This window comes from Chrysemys picta, chromosome 12 (assembly GCF_011386835.1).
Source record: "Chrysemys picta bellii isolate R12L10 chromosome 12, ASM1138683v2, whole genome shotgun sequence".
Classification (NCBI taxonomy): Eukaryota; Metazoa; Chordata; order Testudines; family Emydidae; genus Chrysemys; species Chrysemys picta.
The window spans coordinates 3061684-3081617 of record NC_088802.1 but is presented as its reverse complement, the minus strand read 5'-3'; the positions used below and the strand labels follow the sequence as shown (position 1 = coordinate 3081617).

The window sequence follows — 19934 nt, the reverse complement described above, 5'->3', positions numbered from 1 at the left end:
ACAGCAGCCACCGCTGGCCTCCCACTGAGCTGCCCCCCAGGAGCTGAAATGCCCCCCACTGCCCCAGCCGTTGCTGCCCTGTTGATGAAGGGCAGGGACTCATGGGGCAGAGAGTTCTGATAGCTGCCTCTGGGAACCCGTCCTTGTGTGTGTGTGTGTGTGACGGTGCCTGTGCGAGCCAGCCGAGGTCACTCAATTCGGGTGAACTGCAAACAAAACGAGGCAGACAAACCCCAGAAGCTGGTGGTTATTCCAATACTTAGATTTACCAACCAGCCCAAAACAGCTTCTGTAGTACCTCACTGGTTACTCAGACGTCCAAACAACGCAGTTCCCTTAAAGAGCCCGGCCTCAGGCCTCCGTCCAGACACACCTGTCAGATATGATGATGATTACTGAAAATCTGATCTCATCGTAGAAACGAAAAGGTTCTTCCAATCCCAAAGGATCAGCCACATACCCAGGTCCAATGATAACTTAGATCTTACCCAAAATACACACTACAGCCAATTCTTATTAACTAAACTAAAATTTATTAAAAAAGAAAAGCGAGAGAGAGCGTTGGTTAAAAGATCAATATACAGACAGACTTGAATTCAATTCTTGAGGTTCAGACACAGCAGAGATGAGCTTGTAGTGGCCAAAAGTCCTTTTAGAAATAGTCCAGAGGTTATAGTCCAATGTTCATATTCAGGGTGACTCCAGTCAGTGACTGGGGATCTCAATCCGTGTGGCTCAGGGTTTCCCCTCTTGAAACCCAAAGCAGATCTGAGATGAAGAAGGATCATGTCCCAGGGTTTTTATACATTTCCAGCAGCCTTTCGGCCTGAGAAAACAATAGGCCTAACACTCCTTCTCCCCAACATCCTGGCAATTAGCACAGGGTCATTTATCCATTAAACAGTTCAGATCCAGGTTACCACAACCTTCAAAGAGACCTAGAGACAATAATACTACTTCACTCAAGTATCATCATAAATGTCAATCTTCCTTTTTGATCTTTGAATTTAAGCTCTAGCAATAGACAAGACTTGTTTGCTGACATCCCAAGACCTGAGCAAACACCTGCCCTTGAGATCTCTAGAGCTCTGAAATGCAGCCGGCATCGTTATTCATTTACAGATCTTCCTAACCAGTTTCTACAGTTCACCATGGGTCAGGTCAGTCTGGGAGTTAATTAACTCCTTCTGGCCCTGTCACCTTCCAATGAGATATTAAACTGATAAGGACAGATAATAGATAATGTTTTCACGTACCAGCTCATAGAGAGCTGAGAAGCATATGACACTCATAACATCACAGTGTGGCAGGGAGTTCCCCAGGTGAACAAGGCCCCCGCCTAGCGCAGAGCTCGTTTTAATTGGAGAGGAGACATTGGCGGGGTTCTAATTACGGGCTGCGGCTAGTGGCAGTGAGTTCCCCAGGTTAAGGACCGGTCACAGGAGAGCCCCCCCGTCCTGGTTTGATCAGAGCCTGGTGCTGAGGGGCCTACAGGTTAATTAACACTTGGCGCGTAGGAGAGAGTCCCGCAGGCTAACGAGGGGCCAAGGGGCATAAGTGGGTGACCCCTGGCGAAGGGGGCTCAGAACCCATAGGGGAGAAGAGGCCCCATGGGACACGTTGCAGCCAGCCGCCCTGGGAGACAATCTGGCCCCACAACCAGTAGCTGGGAGTTCCCCAGGCCCCCGCAGGGCTGCTTTGAAGCGGCTGCCAGCATGAACGTTAGGCACCCACCTCGCCCCGTCTCCGCCCACACCAGGGCGCCAGAGAGGCCACCCCGGCAGGCCTGGGAACGAGGGGCTGCCCCCTGCTGGAGAAAAGTGGAGCCACTGTGTGTCAGGGCCCCCTGGCGGCCGGGCTCTGGATCCAGGCATGGGGGGCTGCCCCCCAGAGCTGGCTGCATCGCCGCAGACAGACCCGAAGTACAAAAAATACCTTCTTTACTGTTAATTTCTCCAGCTCGGGGGGCCCCCCAGGTTTGGGGCTGGGGGCGGATTTACAGCGTGCGGCGGGTGGGGGGGCTCACACACAGCAGGGAGGGGGGCACCCGGCTCCATATAAAACAGACCGACGGGGGGGAGGTGAGGGTGTCAGTGCAATCGATGGGCATGACGGGGGGCCACCCGGCTACAAGTGCCAGGGCAAACGGAAGGCTGGGGGGGGCAGTGGGGTGCAGTCTGTCGCCTCGAAGTGCCGCAGGAGCTTCCGGGTTTGGGGGGCAGAGAAGAGGGAGGGAATCAGTGATGGGGGGCAGGGAGAGACGCTCCAGCCCCTGCTGTAGCCACTAGACCCCCTCAGTCCCTTCCCCGAGACAGGGAGAGAACCCAGTTGTCCTGGTTCCCAGCCCCCCGGCAGTGCTGTTACCGGGCGTGATGGTCACGGAGATCGGCGTGGCGTTCTGGCTGGGGCTGGGGCAGGGACAGAAGAGAGCCCCTGAGTCGTTCATGTGGAGGGTTCTCAGTTGGAGGATGAAGGTTCAGGTTCCCTGATCCAGTAGGAGACGCAGCCGCCTGTTAAATCTCTCCCACAGGCTGTACCTGGCCCCAGCCACTGTCACCGTGTAGATCGTCTGTATCCCACCGCTGACACCAGCACAGACTGAGTACCGTGGGATCCACTGCCAGGTCAGTCTTGGCCGGCTGCAGGACAGACTCACAGTCGAGCCGGCTTCTGCCGTCACCTCTGGGCCTGCAAACTCCAGAGCCGAGTGGTTCCTGCCTACGAGGGGACAAGAGTGACGGGGACCCCTCGCCTGGCACGGAGATGCAGCCACCTCTGGGGTGGGTAACAGATGAACACAAGTTTGAGACAGGAAGTGAAGGGGAAGGGTGCATCCAGCTGGAGCCGCAGGGGGAAGATTTGTAGGGCGACAGGAATGGGCTCACTGGCTCTGGGATTCTCCTGGGACCCTGGGAGTTGGGTTCCTTATTGAGCGCACTGGGACCAGGGGAGAGCACCCCCTGCTGAGCCCCCCGCTGCCCCGTCCGAGCCCCCACCCACCGAGTGCGAGTTCCCAGCCTCACGGCCCGGTCGGCTCCTTACCTTGTTGAGCGCCCGGGGGCACCGCTGTGAGGAGGGCGAGGGCCAGAGGCAGGAGAGGGGGGCACATGGTGGAGCCGGGGAGGGGTGGGAGCCGTGGGGCAGGGAGAGGGGGTTCCGGGGGCAGGGTGCGTCTGCCTCTGGGCAGGGGCGTTGCTCACAGGGCTACAGCGAAGAGGAAGCTGCTGCTAGCAAAGCACAGGATATCACACGGGCTCCTGGGCAGTAGCCGCCCCCTGCTGCAAATAGAACCCAGGAGTCCTGGCTCCCATCCCCCCTGCTCGAGCCCCTGGGCCCCACGTCCCTCTCCGAGCTGGGGTTAGAACCCAGGTGTCCTGGCTCCCAGCCCCCAACACCCGATTAGCTCCTGGCTTTACCCACTTGCGTAGTTTTTTCCCCACCTAGTGGTTGGTCCTGGTGCTGCAGGCGTAGGATAACTTAACCGGCAGGGCGCAAAGCTGGGGGTCGCGGGTTCAAATCCCACCCATGGAGGCGGGTGGCTCAGCGTGAATTCTCCTCATTCTCAGCTGTCCCTCGCCAGGAGCGGAGATGCAGCCACCTCTGGAGTGGGGCGCCGGGGGCTGGTTATACAGGGAGCCCTTGGCCAGTGCTGAGATGCAGCTAACTCCGGGGCAGGGCAGCTGGGTGGCTCTTCACAGACGTTTGGGGCAGGAAATGAAGTGGCGCCGCGTCTGCCTGAACCCCACCCCCCAGAGCCAGGCCCAAAGGGTGGGGTCTTGAGGACAAAGGTGACACATCACAAACACGAGGGTTTCAAGGGCAGATTTTAATGCCACAATCCGTTAACCTGTGGAACTCCCCACCACAAGATTCTAACAGATTTCTTGCATCTTCCAGCTGAATTTCCCATCACCTGGGATGGGAGCCAGGGTGTTAATGCAACTCATGAAGGGGGTGGACAGGAGGGGGAAGCGGAACCGGGGCATCAGACAATAGTGGCATAGACCGTGGTGCCGTGTGGGGGGAGGGGCTGGGGCTCGAGCCACCAGTGGGTGCTGGACTTCAGCATAAAGCAGGGGGCCTGGGACCTGGGGAGAGAAGGGGCAATAAGTTACAAAGATTTCCCCTTGCTACCCCCTGCCCCCCAGCTCTGCCGGTGCCCCTCACTCCTGACCCACAGCCCCTGCTCGCCCAGCCCTGGGCTCCCCCCAGCTCTGCTGGTGCCCCTCACTCTCTCACTTTTCTTTCCCAACCCTGGGGCACAAGATGTTTTTCGGTCGATTTGGCTCCAAGCTGCAGCTCTTCCAAGGGGGATAAACGGGGCCCAGGGGCTCCTTGGCACAGGATGGAGAGAAGGAGAAAATCAAGAGGAAAGCAGGGATGGGATAGTGTGTGTGTGGGGGAAAATGTAACCAAGGAGCCGGTTGACCTGTGGAACTACCCACCAGTGGATTTTTACAGACTGAACATGGCTGGGAAGGTTACGGACCTGGTTACTCAGGCAGGAAATCTTGGATCCACTCTGCACTCAGCTGGGGAGGCGGGATACCAGGGTAGCTGGGCCCATGGCTCTGACCTATGGTGGGAGCGGTGGGATACCGGGGTAGCTGGGCCCCATGGCTCTGACCTGTGGTGGGAACGGTGGGATACCAGGGTAACAGGCCTGCGGCTGGGGGTTGTTTTTATTTCTCTCTCTCACCTGTTTCGTTCTCTCGTCTGTTTTGATTCCGTTGGTTACTGAAGGAAGAAAACGGCAAAGATACATGATGAAAACAGGTTTCTCCCCATCCCTGGACTCCTGGGTCCCTTCTCCCACCCTGTGGGGCTACCACTCCCCAAGCTCCTGGGTCTCTCCCTCTTCCACTCCACCCTGGGCTGGGGCTCTGCTCCCCGGACTCCTGGGTCCCTCTCTCTCTCTTCCCTCTCCATCCCCTGCTGGGGGTGCCGCTCCCCGGACTCCGGGTCCCCAACTCACCTGCCCCGTCTCCGTCTCCACAGGTGCCAAGCGCCCAGCCCTGCGCCGATCAGACCCAGAACCGCCATTGGTGCCGTGACCCACATCCAACACTCAGAGCTGGGGCCTGGAACAGAGGTAGGGTCAGGGCCAGCAGGGGGCACCGTGGGGCAGGTGTGGGGGGGTGCAGGATGTGCGGCACTATCTTACCTGCGCCTCCTGCCTCGAGGGGGGGCTCCAGGCAGAACTCAAAGCCCCCAGAGGAGGTGCCATGGAGGTGACATTCCCAGCGCCCCCAGGCCCCGCGCCGGGACGGGTCCAGCCTCACGGTAGCCCCCAGCTGGCTCTTGGTAGCCCAGCCCCGGTTGCCCATGGGCTGGGAGTTGAGGAACCAGCGGAACTGGGCCGAGCCAGCCAGCAGGGGGCAGCGCTGGCAGCGGAGGGTCAGGGCTGAAGGGGACATCTGGTTGGAGGAGACGGTGAGGTTGTTCCGACAGCCTGGGGGGGCAGATGGGGGTCAGCAGGGGACGCTGTGGGGAGCAGGGTGGGGCCCTGGCTGGGGAGCGCCTGGTGACCCCAGTGCTGGCAGGGGGGTCTGGCCTCACCTCCTGTCACCTCCAGCTGGATGGGGGGCTCGGCCCCAGACTCCCCGTGGCACGTGAAGGTCCCCGAGTCGCTCATGACCAGGTCCCGGAGCAGCAGGGCCCCCAGGCTGGAGGGGTGGGGATCCAGGCGCCCCCTGAACTGGTCCAGGGGGGGCTCCGGCCCGGGGGGCAGCTGGGCGATTTCGAGCTGGTCTCCGGGGTCGCTGGCGCATTTGGGGTATCGGGGGGACCAGACCCAGCGCAGCCGGGGGCCCTGGGCCCCACAGAGCAGCAGGATCTGACCCCCGGCCTCCCGCACCTCCAGCCGTGGGGGGGAACCTGGGAGGGGGGGAAAAAGAGGGATGGCAGTGCCCCTTACTCCAGACCCGCAGCCCCCTGCTAGCCCAGCCCTGGCCCCCCCAACTCTGCTGGTGGCCCTCACTCCTGCCCCACAGCCCCTGCCAGCCCAGCCCCGCTCCCCCAGTTCTGCCGGTGGCCCTCACTCCCCGCCCCCCCCCAGCCTTGCCAATGCCCCTCACCCCGCAGCGGGCCAGGTGCCAGCAGGGTCAGCAGGACCCAGACGGCCAAGCCCATCGGTTCAGGGCGTCTCCCCGCCAGGGTCCGCGTCTCACTCCGGGGCAGAACCGACGGGGGGGGGTGGGGGTGGGGCGGTGGAGGGCGCGGACGTGGGGAGCCGTCATGGTTGGCGACTCCGGGGCTGAGTCAGGGGCCGGGGCCCTTATCACAGCAGCTCAGACTTCCCCCAGCCCAGCCGCGCCCGGGTCTGCCGGGAGCGTGAACCAGCCGCTGCCGGCTCCCTTCGCCACACAGCGTTCACTCTGAAAGCTAATGATGGCCGCTCCAGTGCTGTTCATGCCTGCGAACTGGGCGGCCACCGCTGGCCTCTCACTGAGCTGCCCCCCCACAGGCTGAAATGCCCCCCCACTGCCCCAGCCGCTCCTGCCCTGTTGACAGAGGGCAGGGAATCATGGGGCAGAGAATTCCCCAGGTGAAATCGAGCGTGAGAGAGCTGCCCCGGGAACCAGTCCTTGTGTGGCAGGGAGTTCCCCAGGCGAACGAGGCCCCCACCTGGCTCAGGAGACCAGCGCAGAGCTTGTTATAATTGGAAAGGAGATGTTGGCAGGGTTCTAATTACAGGCTGCAGCTAGTGGCAGCGAGTTCCCCAGGTTAACGACTGGTCACAGGAGCGCCTCCCCCGTCCTGGTTTGATCAGAGCCTGGCGCTCAGGGGCCTACAGGTTAATTAAGGCCTTGGCGTGTGAGAGAGAGAGTACCGCAGGCTAACGAGGGTGGGTGACCCCTGGCGAAGGGGTGACCCCTGGCGAAGGGGGCTCAGAACCCATAGGGGAGAAGAGGCCCGATGGGACACGTTGCAGCCAGCCGCCCTGGGAGACAATCTGGCCCCACATCCAGTAGCTGGGAGTTCCCCAGGCCCCCGCAGGGCCGCTTTGAAGCGGCTGCCAGCATGAACGTTAGGCACCCACCTCGCCCCGTCTCCGCCCACATCAGGGCGCCAGAGAGGCCACCCCGGCAGGCCTAGGAACGAGGGGCTGCCCCCTGCTGGAGGAAAGTGGAGCCACTGTGTGTCAGGGCCCCCTGGCGGCCGGGCTGTGGATCCAGGCATGGGGGGCTGCCCCCCAGAGCTGGCTGCATCGCCGCAGACAGACAGACTCGAAGTACAAAAAATACCTTCTTTACTGTTAATTTCTCCAGCTCGGGGGGCCCCCCAGGTTTGGGGCTGGGGGCGGATTTACAGCGTGCGGCGGGCGGGGGGGCTCACACACAGCAGGGAGGGGGGCACCCGGCTCCATATAAAACAGACCAACGGGGTGTGTGTGTGTCAGTGCAATCGATGGGCATGACGGGGGGGGGGGGGGGCTCCCCGGCTACAAGTGCCAGGGCAAACGGAAGGCTGGGGGGGGCAGTGGGGTGCAGTGTGTTGCCTCGAAGTTCCGCAGGTGCTTCCGGGCCTGTAGGGCAGAGAAGAGGGAGGGAATCAGTGATGGGGGGCAGGGAGGGATGCTCCAGCCCCTGCTGTAGCCACTAGCCGGGGAGAGAACCGAGGCGTCCTGGCTCCAAGCCCCCCCTCTGCTCTAACCACTAACCCCCACTCCCTTCCCAGAGCCAGAAGAGGACCCAGGCGTCCTGGCTCCAAGCCCCCCCCCCCCCCCCGCTCTAACCACTAACCCCCACTCCCCTCCCGGAGCCGGGGATAGAACCCAGGCGTCCTGGCTCCAAGCCCCCCCCCTCTGCTCTAACCACTAACCCCCACTCCCTTCCCAGAGCCAGGAGAGAACCCAGGCATCCTGGCTCCAAGCCCCCCCTCTGCTCTAACCACTAACCCCCACTCCTTTCCCAGAGCCAGGAGAGAACCCAGGCGTCCTGGCTCCAAGCCCCCCCCCCTGCTCTAAGCACTAACCCCCACTCCCCTCCCGGAGCCGGGGATAGAACCCAGGCGTCCTGGCTCCTGGCCTCACGCTCACCCCCACCGCTGGGAGGGAGGGGCTATCGGGGTCCACTCACCAGGAACAGGGCCAGCTGCCGTCGCCCCTCGGGCGTCATGTCCTCCCCTGTGGGGAAGGCGAAAGGTCAAAAGTCAGGAAGAGACCAACCCCCCCGCCCGATTCCCCTCCAAACCCCCCCTCGCCTCCCAGCCACCCCCTGGGTGGAAACCCCCCCACGGGCTGATCCCCAGCACCTGCGCTGGCCGGTTCTCAGCCCAGCGATCCTCCCGCCCATGCCGAGCTGATTGGTCCGAGCTGCGGCCCCGGCATCCCATTGGCCGCCCTCGCTGCCGCCCCACACTCACCTACGCTCCAGGGGAAGTGGCCGCCGCGCTCGGCCTGGTAGGAGCTCAGCACCGACAGGCACCAGTCCTCGTCCACCTCATAGGAGCTGTACACCGAGGCTGCGGGGAGGGGGCCGGTTAGAGCGGGGCTGGACGCCTGGGTTCTCTCCCCAGCTCTAGGAGGGGAGTGGGGGCTGGTGGTTAGAGCATTTACCTTCCTCCACGGCGCTGGAAGCTTCTAGCCATTCCCGAACGACTCGCGCCCCCTCCTCGGCCATCACCTTGGGGTACCTGGAACGGGGGGAGGGGGGGTTAGACACGCAGTGCTCCGGTGGTGTCCCTCACTCCCCCTGCGGTCCCAGCCCTGGGCTCCCCCAACTCACCGGTGCTGGAGGAGTTTCAGCAGCAGGTCATTCCCCCTGTTTGACATGATATCTTCTGGGACCCTAAGGCACACCAACAGGGGGGCAGAGTTAAGGGTATTTTCCAGACTCTTCACTGACATGAGTTTGACGGTTCTCTGAATTCTTTATATGGCACACTAGAACTGCAGAATCCACTTCCCCAAACCCACTAGACCCCACTTCCCTCCCTGTGCTGGGGATGGAACCCAGGAGTCCTGGCTCCCGCCGCCGTCTCCTCCCACTCTAACCACTAGACCCCCACATCCCTCCCCGACTTTTACTCACGTGGTGGTGATAATTTCATCCTTCGTTCTTCTGACCAGCAACACTGGCCCCTGGTATCTTGGGAAACAAAGAAATAGAAATAAACCGCTAAGCGAGGCCACATGACCGGGTGGGGTGGGTGAGATAGTGAATTAACAACCCCCCGTCCTCCACCCGTCCAAGATGAGATATTTCACCAGTGGCAAGTAGTCCCGAGGCTTAATCCTGAGGGCCAAGATTGTGGCTAGGTTCAAGAAGGGATACCGTTAACCTGCGGAACTCCCCACCCCATGATATTGTCCTGATCAACCTGCCACTTGATACCAGAGGCCAGGATAGAGGGAGAGACTTAGACTTCATTATTGGGCTATGGAGCCAGCTGCCACAGGATACGAGGACAAGAGTTTGGAGGGATTGGGGAAGAAAGGATTTAGCCACGAATATGCATGAAATAATGTGGCAGGCAGTTCCACAGGTTATCAGTAAGGCCCGGAGTTGAGCAGGGCTGGGTCCAGAGATTTGGCTTCAGATGGAGGTTCACAACCACACCCCGTTGTCCGGGGCTGGGTTTTTCTGAGCCGAACGCCTGCAGAGCGCCACCCTGCGAACCCGACATTCGTCAGGTCTCAACTTCCCCCAGCCGTCCGCGCCTCAGTTTCCCTTTTTACCTGCAAAGCTGCTCGCCGTTGTTCAAGTTCAGGTATTGCCTCACCGTCCTGGTGACCAGCCCTCCTAGGACATGCAGGTTTCAGAGGAATTAGAACTCAAAAACAAAATCGTGGAGAGTCAAGTATGACCTAGCTGCAGAAACACCCAGGGGGGTTTCCGAAACACCCGGGGGTGTTTCGTCAACACCATGCTTAATAAATAGCTTCAATCCTGCTCGTTCCTCGGAAACCTATCTACCCAGCTATGGCCAGACTCCGCTTCCAGATAGGTGCCACATAGAACATTAGTTGCAACAGTGTTTAATTTTTTAATTTTAATTTTTTAGCTAGATTCAGCCAAGAACATTTCCCTCTAAAACTTCAACCAGGAATTAATTCAGCAGCGTTCTCCAGGCCGGGTTACGCAGGAGGCCAGACCAGATGACCACCATGGTCCCTTCTGCCTCAGTTTCCAAGGTGTGAAGAGAGCTCAGAGGGACCTAAACAGCTGCGGTGGGGCACCGAACGTGAGCTGCGACAGGGTTCCGAAGAGTAAGAGATCAAATCGATCCAGCTGACTGGCACTGATCTGCCTCCAGACAGGTGCCATATAGAACATCGGTTGCAACGGCGATACGGTACAAGCGCTAGCTAACTTGCGGCAGGGCGATACAGACCAGGAGGTCTCACACAGTGCATTTCCAGGATCTCAAAGAGCTTTATGAAGGAGGCCAGTCCCATCAGCTCCATTTTACAGATAGGGAAACAGAGTCACAGAATGGTGACATCACCCAGCAGGCCAGCGAGAGCCGGAAAGAAACCCCAGGTCCCAGAGTACAACGCTCTATCCACTAGGCCACCCTACCTGCTGGAGAGATCAGAGCAATCTAGCCCCACATCGTGCCACCAGGCAGGTGTGATACAGAACATCAGTTGCAACAGTGACTGTAGGTTGCCTCTAGACCGTAAACAACGATCGTTAGGTTAAAAGCGGCTCGGCACTAACGAGCGATAGATGCAGCCAGAGGCTGGGAGCTGATCTCTGGCAACCCAGCCCGGTCAATGTCTCGCTGCAGGTGCAGGACAGAACACTGGTTGCAACAGGGACGGTTGTATTCACAGTGGACTGACCCATTTTCCACAAGGGGAGGAAATTAATCCCCCGCACAAATGGCTAATGGAACCTCTCAGGGAGAGGACGCTAACCCCCGCCTGCCACCTGATAATGAAAGCTTCCTCCGTTTTCGCAGCCAATTGGGTTTGCCCACCCCTACCGCCGCCACACATGGGACACTCCAGAATGTCACGGCTCAGAGGGGAATTCTGAGTGGCTGGGTGGGGTCATATGACCTGCTGGGGGATCGGAAAGTGGGAGACTTATGAGATGGGATAGGCCGCTGGATTCTCAGACTAGTCCATGTGTTTGAGGCAAGGGGCCAAACCACGTGGGCGGTGTGAGGAGGGGGAAGGGCTGAACCATGTGGGCAGAAGGGGGGGGGGGGGGGGGGTCACTTACTGCAGCTCTCTGGCATGACCTTGAGCGCCAGGGGTACCAGGTCGTCGAAGGAGGCATCCAGCACCAGGGCGCTGATGTCCGGGTACGACATCGCCGCCCATGTGGCTGCAGGAGAGAGGATGTCAGCAGGGTGGGTGGGGGCTAGATCAGCCCCCCCCCCCCCCATACGCTCAAACACAGACACCCGCCTGGAGCAGGGCTTGGATGTGTCCCCACTTCTGACTCTCCCCTCGTATATGGTCCCTCCCTCCCCAACCCAGCCCCATGGTTCCTCCCCCCCCTCCCCGGCCCCCCCGGTACCTGTAAAGCCCCCGATGGACCAAGCGTACAGCACAATGTCCTCGGGCGGGAAGCCCAGGCGGTGGATGGCGTATTGCATCACCACGTCCATGGCGTTGGCCTCGTTCTGCGGCAGGGGGACGCCCTGCGGGGGAGAGCGGGGGGGTTGGGAGACCGGACTCCTGGGTTCTCTCCCCAGCTCTGGGAGGGGAGTGGGGTCAGGTGGTTAGAACGGGGTGGGGCTGGGAGCCAGGACTCCTGGGTTCTCTCCCCAGCTCTGGGGACCCCCAGACTCACCGTGCTGCCAGCGAAGCCGGGGTGGTTCCATCCGAGCACCGAGTAGCCGGCTGGGAGGGAGAAGCAGGGAGGGGGTTAACGTGGGGCCAAGCGCAGCATGGACAGAACCCACTGGGCAGATGCCAGAGAGATCATCGGTTGCAACAAAGTGTGGGGAGCTGATGGGCAGTTCCACTGCTGAGTATGGGGGGGCACAACTCACCCCCTGGTATCCTGCAGTTTAGGACAACCTGTGCCCCCCAAACTGGAGTGCCCTAGGGCAGACAGAAGGGTGGCAGCCCCAACCCCCTCCCCAAATAGAAATGGATCCTTCCCAATGAACCCCTATCCCACGCAGAGAAATGGATTGGGCCAAAGAAAGGTTACCTGATTCCTGCACCCCCATCCTGCACAGTGATATGGGTTAGTCCAACTAGGACCATCCCAAGGAAAAGTGGATTGGCCCAAATGGGGCTGCCCTAACCTGTCGCCCCACATACAAAAAAATGGATGAGTCCAAAAGCCAACCCTCTATCCCAAAGCACAGGAATGGGCTAATCCAAAGGGAGACACCCCCCCACCCCAGTCTCCACCCCCATCCAGAGCAGGTAGCTTGGTCCAAAAGCAGTGCCTCCCCCCCACCCCGATGCATAGAAGTTGATTGGTCCAAGCAGAGCTGTGCCCCACTCCTGCCAAAGGGATCGGATCCTACCCAAGTGGAAAGGGGGGAAGATCCCCAGTGATGCTGGATCATACCATCCAGGGGGGTGGGCAGGCAGCCGACCTCATAGAATCCAGCGTTGCCTTCGCAGCAGATCACCTGGGGGTGGGTGGGGGACACAGAGGGGACAATGAGGGTCCCGGCTGAACCCCAACTTGGGCACATCCATTCGGCCTCCCTAAAATCAGATACAGGATCTCCCCCCCCCCCCCCCCAGGACCCATCGTAAGTTGCTGCAGCATCGCCATGCGGCTGTTCTCCAGCCGCTCCGCCCCAGAGTCAGCTGCATTTTGGTGGGGAGGAAGTTGCCCCTATGTATTAAAATACTCCGTGGCTTCAGTTCCATTTCAGGCCAGCGCAGGGAGTCCTGTCCTTGGCCAGGGGACTGTTTTCAAGTTGTTCCCCCACCCTCCTGGTTGGCAGGAGGGGGCATTATGAGCGCAGCGCGAAGCCGGGCCCCTCCCTTGGGGTGGGTGAGGTGGCTCAGCCTGGTCAAATTTGGACCCCAGCTGGGCATTGTGTCCTTACGCACCGAGGAGGCAGCGCTGGGAACAGAGCTGCTACGGACACTGTCGTCCGGGAGGCAGGAAACCGTTACACTGAGGGAGAGGCCCCCGAACGCCCCTGGCCAGTGCCAAGTGGGGGCCCCCCAATCCTCACTGGCCGGCGCCAAGCGGCTGGCGCTGCCTCCAGCCCACGGGGCCCCGATTGCCCTGTGATCGGCTCTTTCGTTATGAATTATTGGCACTTTATACCATCAGCCATCTGCCCGGCACTGCGCCACCTCCCGCTCGATCCGCCCCGCTACCAGGACGGGGTTCGCCCCTTCGTCATGGGGAGTGCCTGGGCCGTGGATTTGTCCCCCCAGAGTCCCTGCTTTCCGGATCCAGACCCCCACCCCGTCAGCGCGACCCACGTCCCGGCTGGACCGAGCCCCTGCCGCCAAGTGGAGAAATGCTCACCAGTTTCTTGCCGTGGGGCTCGGAGCTTTCCCGACGGTCCACAAACATCGTGTCAATCTCGTTGCCATCGCAGGCTAACAGCTTGGCTCGTTTCCCATTGTACTGGGCCGCCGGGGGAGAGATTGGTGCGGGGTTAAACAGGAAACCCAGGACTCCTGGGTTCTCTCCTCAGCTTGGGGAGGGGAGTGGGGCCTAGTGGGTTAGAGCGGGGGGGCTGGGGGTGGGGGGGGCTGGGAGCCAGGACTCCTGGGTTCTCTCCCCAGCTTGGGGAAGTGAGTGGGGCCTAGTGGGTTAGAGCGGGGGGGGGGGGGGGGGAGGCTGGGAGCCAGGACTCCTGGGTTCTCTCCCCAGCCGCATCCTGTACCTCCTGGACTCACCTCCTCCACCAGGCGGGCCTGGCCCTGCAGCAGCATGGGCATGACGGCTTTCTGCAGCAGGTAGACGGAGCCGGGATACAGCATCCTGCGCCCGAACGTGTGCGCCACGATGTAGCTGGGGGGGCAGAGGGAGGCGGTAGGTGGGGATGGCGCTGTTCCCCTGCCCCTCCCTTGGAAGACAATCCACCCTGCCTCCCTCCCCCCCACATCCATGAGATCTGCCCCCCACCATCCAGGAGATCCATTTATGGTCAGGGATGAAAATCACATGATTGTCCCTCCCCAGCCAATCAGCATCTGGGATCCACAGGTCCCATGTCCCACTTACCCTCAGCCAATAGGCAGCAAGAGGCACTCCAGCCAATCAGAAGGCAGGATTCCACCCCCTCCCCCAGCCAGAAGCCGCGGGGTTGGACCCCTAGCCAATCAGTAGCCAGGATCCCCTCAGCATTCCAAGCCCCACTCACCAGCCCTCCGCCAATCAGCATCCTTCCCTCTCAGCATTCCAGAACCCCCGTGCCCTCCTATCCCTGTGGCCAATCAGCAGACAGGACCCCTCCATCAACATTCCAAAGCCACCTCCCCCTCCACTGGCTGACCAATCAGCATCCAGGAGATGCTCCTAATGTTCCAGTTCCTCCCATCCCGTCTGGCCAATCAGCACCAAGGAGTCCTCTCTGCCCTCCCACATCTCCCATGATGCCCTGGTGCTGACGCCATGACTCCCATAATGCTTTGGGTCTCCCCGGCTTCTAGGAACCCCTCCAAGCATTCTGCACCCCTCCTTCCAGCCAATGGGAACCCAGAATCCAGCTAAGCCCCTCCCCTGAGTGCCAGGGGGCAGAGCTTACCTGGCGATCTGGCAGGGCAGCTTCTTGATGGCATGGAGGAAGCCGTTGGCCGCGCTCCGATGTTTGGGCTCCGGCTGCATCAGCGAGACGCCCCGGGAGTCTGACCTGCAGGGCAGCAAACAAGGGGCTTACAGCGGGGGCCGGGAGCCAGGACGCCTGGGTTCTCTCCCGGCTCTGGGAGGGGAGTGGGGGATAGTGGTTAGAGCGGGGAGGATGGGAGCCAGGACTCCTGGGCTCTCTCTCTGCACCCACCGGCTAGTGACCTCGTCCCAGCGGAAGTCCACGGGCCAGCTCCTGAAGTCGAAGTTGTAGCTGGCGAGTTTCTTCTGCAGCACGGAGAGAGAGAGAGAGAGAGAGAGAGGGAAAGGAAGGAGGGTGAGACGAACCTAGAGAGAGCGACGGAGGGGTGTGTGGAGACTCCCCGCCCCTCCCCTCCCCCCCCGGCTAGAATGGGTCATTCCAGCCCCCCACCCCCATGGCAGAGTGAGCAGCATGTCGGCATCCCCTGCTGGCCGGGGGCTGCTCCGGCAGGTGAGTTCAACCCCAGTGTGGCAAGGGAGGGGAACCGAGCACCATGGGAGGCACAACGCTGAGGGGCTGGGCCACCAGCATCCTGGGAAACGGGCTGGCACCGAGGGAAGCCACAGGCACCATGGGAGATGGGAAACGGCACCGGGGGAAGGGGCAGCAAGGCATCGTGGGAGATATAGGCAGGGCTGGCCCCTGAGCATCATGGGAGACTATGGGAGGAGGGCTGCATTGTTTTCCCCCGGTCGTAGGGAGAGGGAGAGGTCGGGGTCCCCCCCCCACCCCCTTCACCTTGATTTCTGGGGTGCCGAGGCGGTGGCTATCTTCCAGGATGGTGATGAACTGGATGTACTGGGGGTTGGTCCAGCGCCCGATGCCTGCAACAGAGACACGGAATTAGAGACGTCTGGCATATCCAGGAATCCTGGCTCCCAGACCCCGCGATCTAACTGCTAGCCCCCACTCCCCTCCCACAGCCGGGGAGAGAACTCAGGAGTCCAGGCTACAGCCCCCACCTGCTCTAACCCACTAGACCCCACTCCCCTCTCAGAGCCAGGGAGAGAACCCAGGAGTCCTGGCTCCCAGCCCCCTCCCCCCCACTCTAACCACCAGCCCCCACTCCTCACCTCTCAGGCAGGCGACCCCGGCCAAAAGGAGCAGCATGGTCCCAGCGTAGTGCGAGAAAGGAACCACCTTCGACAGGGTCAGGTATCCTGCGGGGGGGTTGAGAGCCAGGGTTCAGTGGGCACCCAAGCTGGGCCCCCAGGGAGGAAATCAGCCTGGAGTGATGCAGCTGGGGAATGACTGCACATAACACTGCACAGGGACGGCTTGCCCAGCACTGAGATGCAACCACCTCTGGGGTGGGGCAGCTGGGGAACAGCCGCATGTAACGCTGCACTGAGATGGCTCACTTGGCGTGAGATGCAGCCAGCTATGGGGCGGGGTCTGGCAGTAGCCCAACGACATAACTCCATTTGGGACAGGAAGTGAAGGGGAAATCACAGCTATGAAGATAACTGCAGGGTGGGATGTTTAAGGCAGGCACAATTGGGAATTGAGCAAGGGCCAGAGGAGAGCGCCCCCGGCTGAAACCCCCAGCCCGGTTCCCAGCAGCACAGCACCCCCTAGCACTGCCCTGGGGCCAGCCCTGACAGCCGGGGAGAGTGCCCCTGGCTGACCCCCGCCAGCCCCACACCTGGCAGCGCAGCACCCCTTACCTTTTCGGTACAAGTAGAACATAGCCAGGGGGGAAGTGTAATAGGAAATAGACCAAAGCACTGACGCCTGCAAGGAACAGAAGAGAGGGTCGGTAGGATGATACAGCCAACAAAACCCACCCCCAGGATACCTGGGTTCTATCCCCAGCTCCAGCAGGGATGTGGGGTGTAGTGGTTAAAGCAGGGGGGCTGTGAGCCAGAACTCCTGGGCTCTATCCCAGCTCCAGCAGGGGTGTGGGGTGTAGTGGTTAGAGCGGGGGGCTGGGAGCCAGGACTCCTGGGTTCTATCCCAGTTGTTGCAGGGAGCGGGTTGGGGCTCACCTCAGGGCAGGGCCTGCAGGCAGCCGCAGGGCTGGAGTATCTAACCCAGCCAGGACCCGTGGGACGGGATTAGAGACAAACATGTTTTCGCTGCACGAAGTGAGTCATTGCTTCCCTCTGGGGCAGGTTATGGAGGAGTGAGAGGGACCCGGGGGGGTGGGGAGTGCAGGGAGTGGGGTCTAGTTGTTACCGCGGGGGCTGGGAGCCAGGACGCCTGGGTTCCACTGAATGACCCAGCCCCGAAGGCGCAGGGGGACTCACCAAGGCCAGGATGCTGTCAGCATGTTTCTCCAGCGTCCGCGGCTGGTAGTACGACTCCTGGTGGGAGAGACCCCACGTCATTTCAAGCACCCTGGGGGTCCCTTTGAGCCCCTGGAGGTTCGGGTGACCGGCAGGGCATGGGGGAAACTGGGAGTTAAGCCTCCAAGTTAGATGGGGGAAAACCCAGACAGATCCCCATCCTGCCACCAAGGAGCCAACAGGGTGTTACGGGTTGGGAGAGGGGGCATGTACCACAGGGCTGGAATCAGTCAATGTGGGACCCATGGGGGCGAGAGAGGCAGCAACACCACGCCAACCTGGACCACCCATCGAAGGACATGGTGACCATTTTGGTGAGGTCACATGGGGGGGGGGGTCATGCCAACCCAATGCCTCCTGAGCGACAAGGCGGCGGCCATACTGGAGGCACGCCAACATGGCGGCTCAGGGAGGGGGAAGCAGCAGCAGTAGCCATTTTGGAGTAACGCCAACCTGGCACGGTGGGGGTATGTCAGCCATTTTGGTGACGCCATGCTGGAACTGGGCCAACCTCGTGCCTCTGCGGTGGACACACAGCAGCCATTTTGGTGACAGCGTTTTGCAGTCAGGCCAACTTGGGCCTCAGGGATGGGGCCATGGCAGCCATTTTTTTTTACATCACACGGGAGTCACGCCAACCTGGCACCTCTGGGGGATGGCATCATGGTGGCCATTTTGAGCAAGGCCACACACAGGAGTCACGCCAACTGCTGGGGGATGGCAACAGGGTGAGAATGGGAGTCAAGGTAAGGGGGATATTTATGTTTGGGGGGCTGGGAGATATCAGATAGCGGAAAGGGGTAAGATGCCCCCTTGGTACTCTCCTCCCCCCATTTCCTATAATAGTCTGTCCCAGGTGGATATTAATACCCTAAGGTCTGGAAGATACCATGCCGGATAATGGGGGGAACTGGATTTCTTCAAGTACCATACACAGTGGACTGACCTGTTGGGATATCAATACACTAGAGCCTAGGAGAGGCCCTGTACACCCATCTTCCTACTGAGTGGTCTCTCCTGAGTGGGTGAAAACATCATTACCTCAAAGGCTAGCAGCTACCATATCAAGTGAAAGAGCGTGGCACCCCCCCATGTCCTACAATGGTTTTTCCAAGGGAGTATCAATAGCCACGGGGTTTGGACGATACCATTGGATAATGGGGGGGAAGGTCCAACTCTTTGTGACCCCCCCAATTTCCTACAATGGTCTCCCCCAAAAGGGGGTGCCTGTCAATACCATATTGCAGAATGGAAAGGAAAGGGGTTCAGCTCACCCCGCTCCTTGTGCTACAATGGTCTCTCCCAAGGGAGGGGTACCAATCCCCTGGGGATACCATGCTGGATAACGGGGAGCAGCCCAGAAGACCAACCCCCCCTCATGTTCCATTATGGTATCGCCCAGAGGGGATATCAAGATCCTGGGGCTCAGAACATTCCATGATGGACAATGGGGAGCTGCCCCCTTTCCCCGCCATGGTCTTTCCCAGGCCCCCATAGAGATAACGGGAGCCCGGGCGATACCATTGTCTCCCGCGGGGAGAGGAGGCGGACTCACCCAAGAACCATCCTGGGCCCCCTCGGCTGCCTCATCCCCGTCTCGGGAGGGCCTGGCCGGCCCCCGGTCCCGATAGACCCGGTACAGCCGCGGCCCCAGCACACAGCTCAGCAGCTTCGCCATCTTGGCCCGGACCAAAGCCGGGGGCCGGGTGGACGAGGGGGGCGGGGGGATTAACTCCACTTCCGGGTTCTCTACAGGAGCCCGCGGCGGACAGACTTAACCAGGGGATTTCAGAACGCTTCCCTCTGGGAGACGGATCTTAAAGGGACAAGCGGCCGTTTTCTCGTCCCCCCTCCCCCCGCTCTTAAAGGGACAGGCGTCCATTTCCCCCTTCCCTCTCCCCCTCAAATTTAGTCCTGTGGTGGGGGACGAAAGGGGGTGTTGCCACGACTACGGCCTGGGTCGCACCAGCCTGGCACCTCCAGGGTGGGGACGCAGCGGCCATGTTGGGAGTAATACCAACTCTGGGCAGCCATTTTGGTGCCAGCATAGGGGGATGGCGGGCAGGGGTCACGCCAACTGGATGGGGGCCTGGCAGCCGTTTTGGAGGTGGCGTCAACTGGCCGCTGGGGTGGGGACACAGTGGCCATTTTAGAGCGGCTGTATTGGTCTCATGCCAACTTGGCGGCTCTGAGTTGGGGGATGCGGCGGCCATGTTGGTATCGCCATGTTGGAGCTATACCAAGATGGCGTCTTTGGGATGTGTCGGCCATTGGTCTCATGCCAACTTGGCGTCTCTGAGCCGATGATGTGGCGGCCATCTTGGTATTGCCACACTGGAGCTATGCCAAGATGGCGTCTCTGGGAGGTGCTGGCCCTTTAGGAGCCATCGTATTGGAGTTAGGCCAAGATGGCATCTCTGGGATGTGTCGGCCATGTTGGTATCGCCATATTGGGGTTACGCCAAGTTAGTTTCTCTGGGATGCGTTGGCCGTTATGGGTCTCCTGCCAACTCAGCATCTCTTCGGTGGGGACGTGGGCGGCCATGTTGATGTCACCATATTGGAGCGAAGCCAGGTTGGCGTCTCTTGAGATCTGGTGGCCATGTTGGTGTTGCTCTGTTGGGCTCATGCCCACTCAATAGCTTTGGGTTCAGGATGTGGTGGCCATTTTGGTGTCGGCAGGCGGAAATCTCCGGAACATGGCAGCCATATCGGTGGCACCATATTGAAGTCACACCAATTTTCTAGCTCCAAAGAGGGTTCACGGTGGACGTTTTGCCGCGCTGACGTGCGACCGTCTCTGGGGTGGGGCAGCTGTTTATACAGGGATTCTCTCCCCCGGCGCTGAGATGCAGCCATCTCTGGGGTGGATCACACCACTCCCCTTTCCCTCTCTCTCACGCCCCCTTCCCACTCCTACGC

The 19934-nt window shown here is 60.6% G+C and overlaps 2 protein-coding genes across 3 annotated transcripts; both read right to left on the bottom strand.

The window, feature by feature from the left end:
* Positions 1 to 3807: 3807 nt before the first annotated feature.
* LOC112061572 (megakaryocyte and platelet inhibitory receptor G6b) lies at positions 3808 to 7090 on the bottom strand. Its single transcript, XM_065563109.1, has 6 exons — positions 6078 to 7090; positions 5560 to 5877; positions 5165 to 5452; positions 4976 to 5081; positions 4700 to 4737; positions 3808 to 4088 (listed from the first exon to the last, which is right to left on the bottom strand). Exons 1-6 carry the CDS (start codon positions 6130 to 6132, stop codon positions 4063 to 4065), a joined length of 831 nt encoding a protein of 276 aa, XP_065419181.1. The 5' UTR covers positions 6133 to 7090; the 3' UTR covers positions 3808 to 4062.
* Positions 7091 to 7235: 145 nt separating this feature from the next.
* Positions 7236 to 18804, bottom strand: ABHD16A (abhydrolase domain containing 16A, phospholipase). 2 transcript variants are annotated; one of them, XM_065563101.1, is made up of 20 exons: positions 18568 to 18804; positions 16974 to 17120; positions 16392 to 16458; positions 15798 to 15884; positions 15463 to 15548; positions 14896 to 14969; positions 14644 to 14748; positions 13793 to 13907; positions 13416 to 13517; positions 12489 to 12552; positions 11754 to 11803; positions 11478 to 11601; positions 11178 to 11282; positions 9683 to 9746; positions 9036 to 9092; positions 8730 to 8792; positions 8561 to 8637; positions 8368 to 8466; positions 8082 to 8128; positions 7236 to 7528 (listed from the first exon to the last, which is right to left on the bottom strand). In XM_065563101.1, the coding sequence occupies exons 1-20, from the start codon at positions 18688 to 18690 to the stop codon at positions 7445 to 7447; spliced, it is 1740 nt and encodes a 579-aa protein (XP_065419173.1). In that variant the 5' UTR covers positions 18691 to 18804; the 3' UTR covers positions 7236 to 7444. The 2 variants fall into 2 exon arrangements, with proteins under 2 accessions (XP_065419173.1, XP_065419174.1); XM_065563102.1 differs by having other exon boundaries at positions 16974 to 17030; positions 18568 to 18802.
* Between the last annotated feature and the right edge of the window lie 1130 nt (positions 18805 to 19934).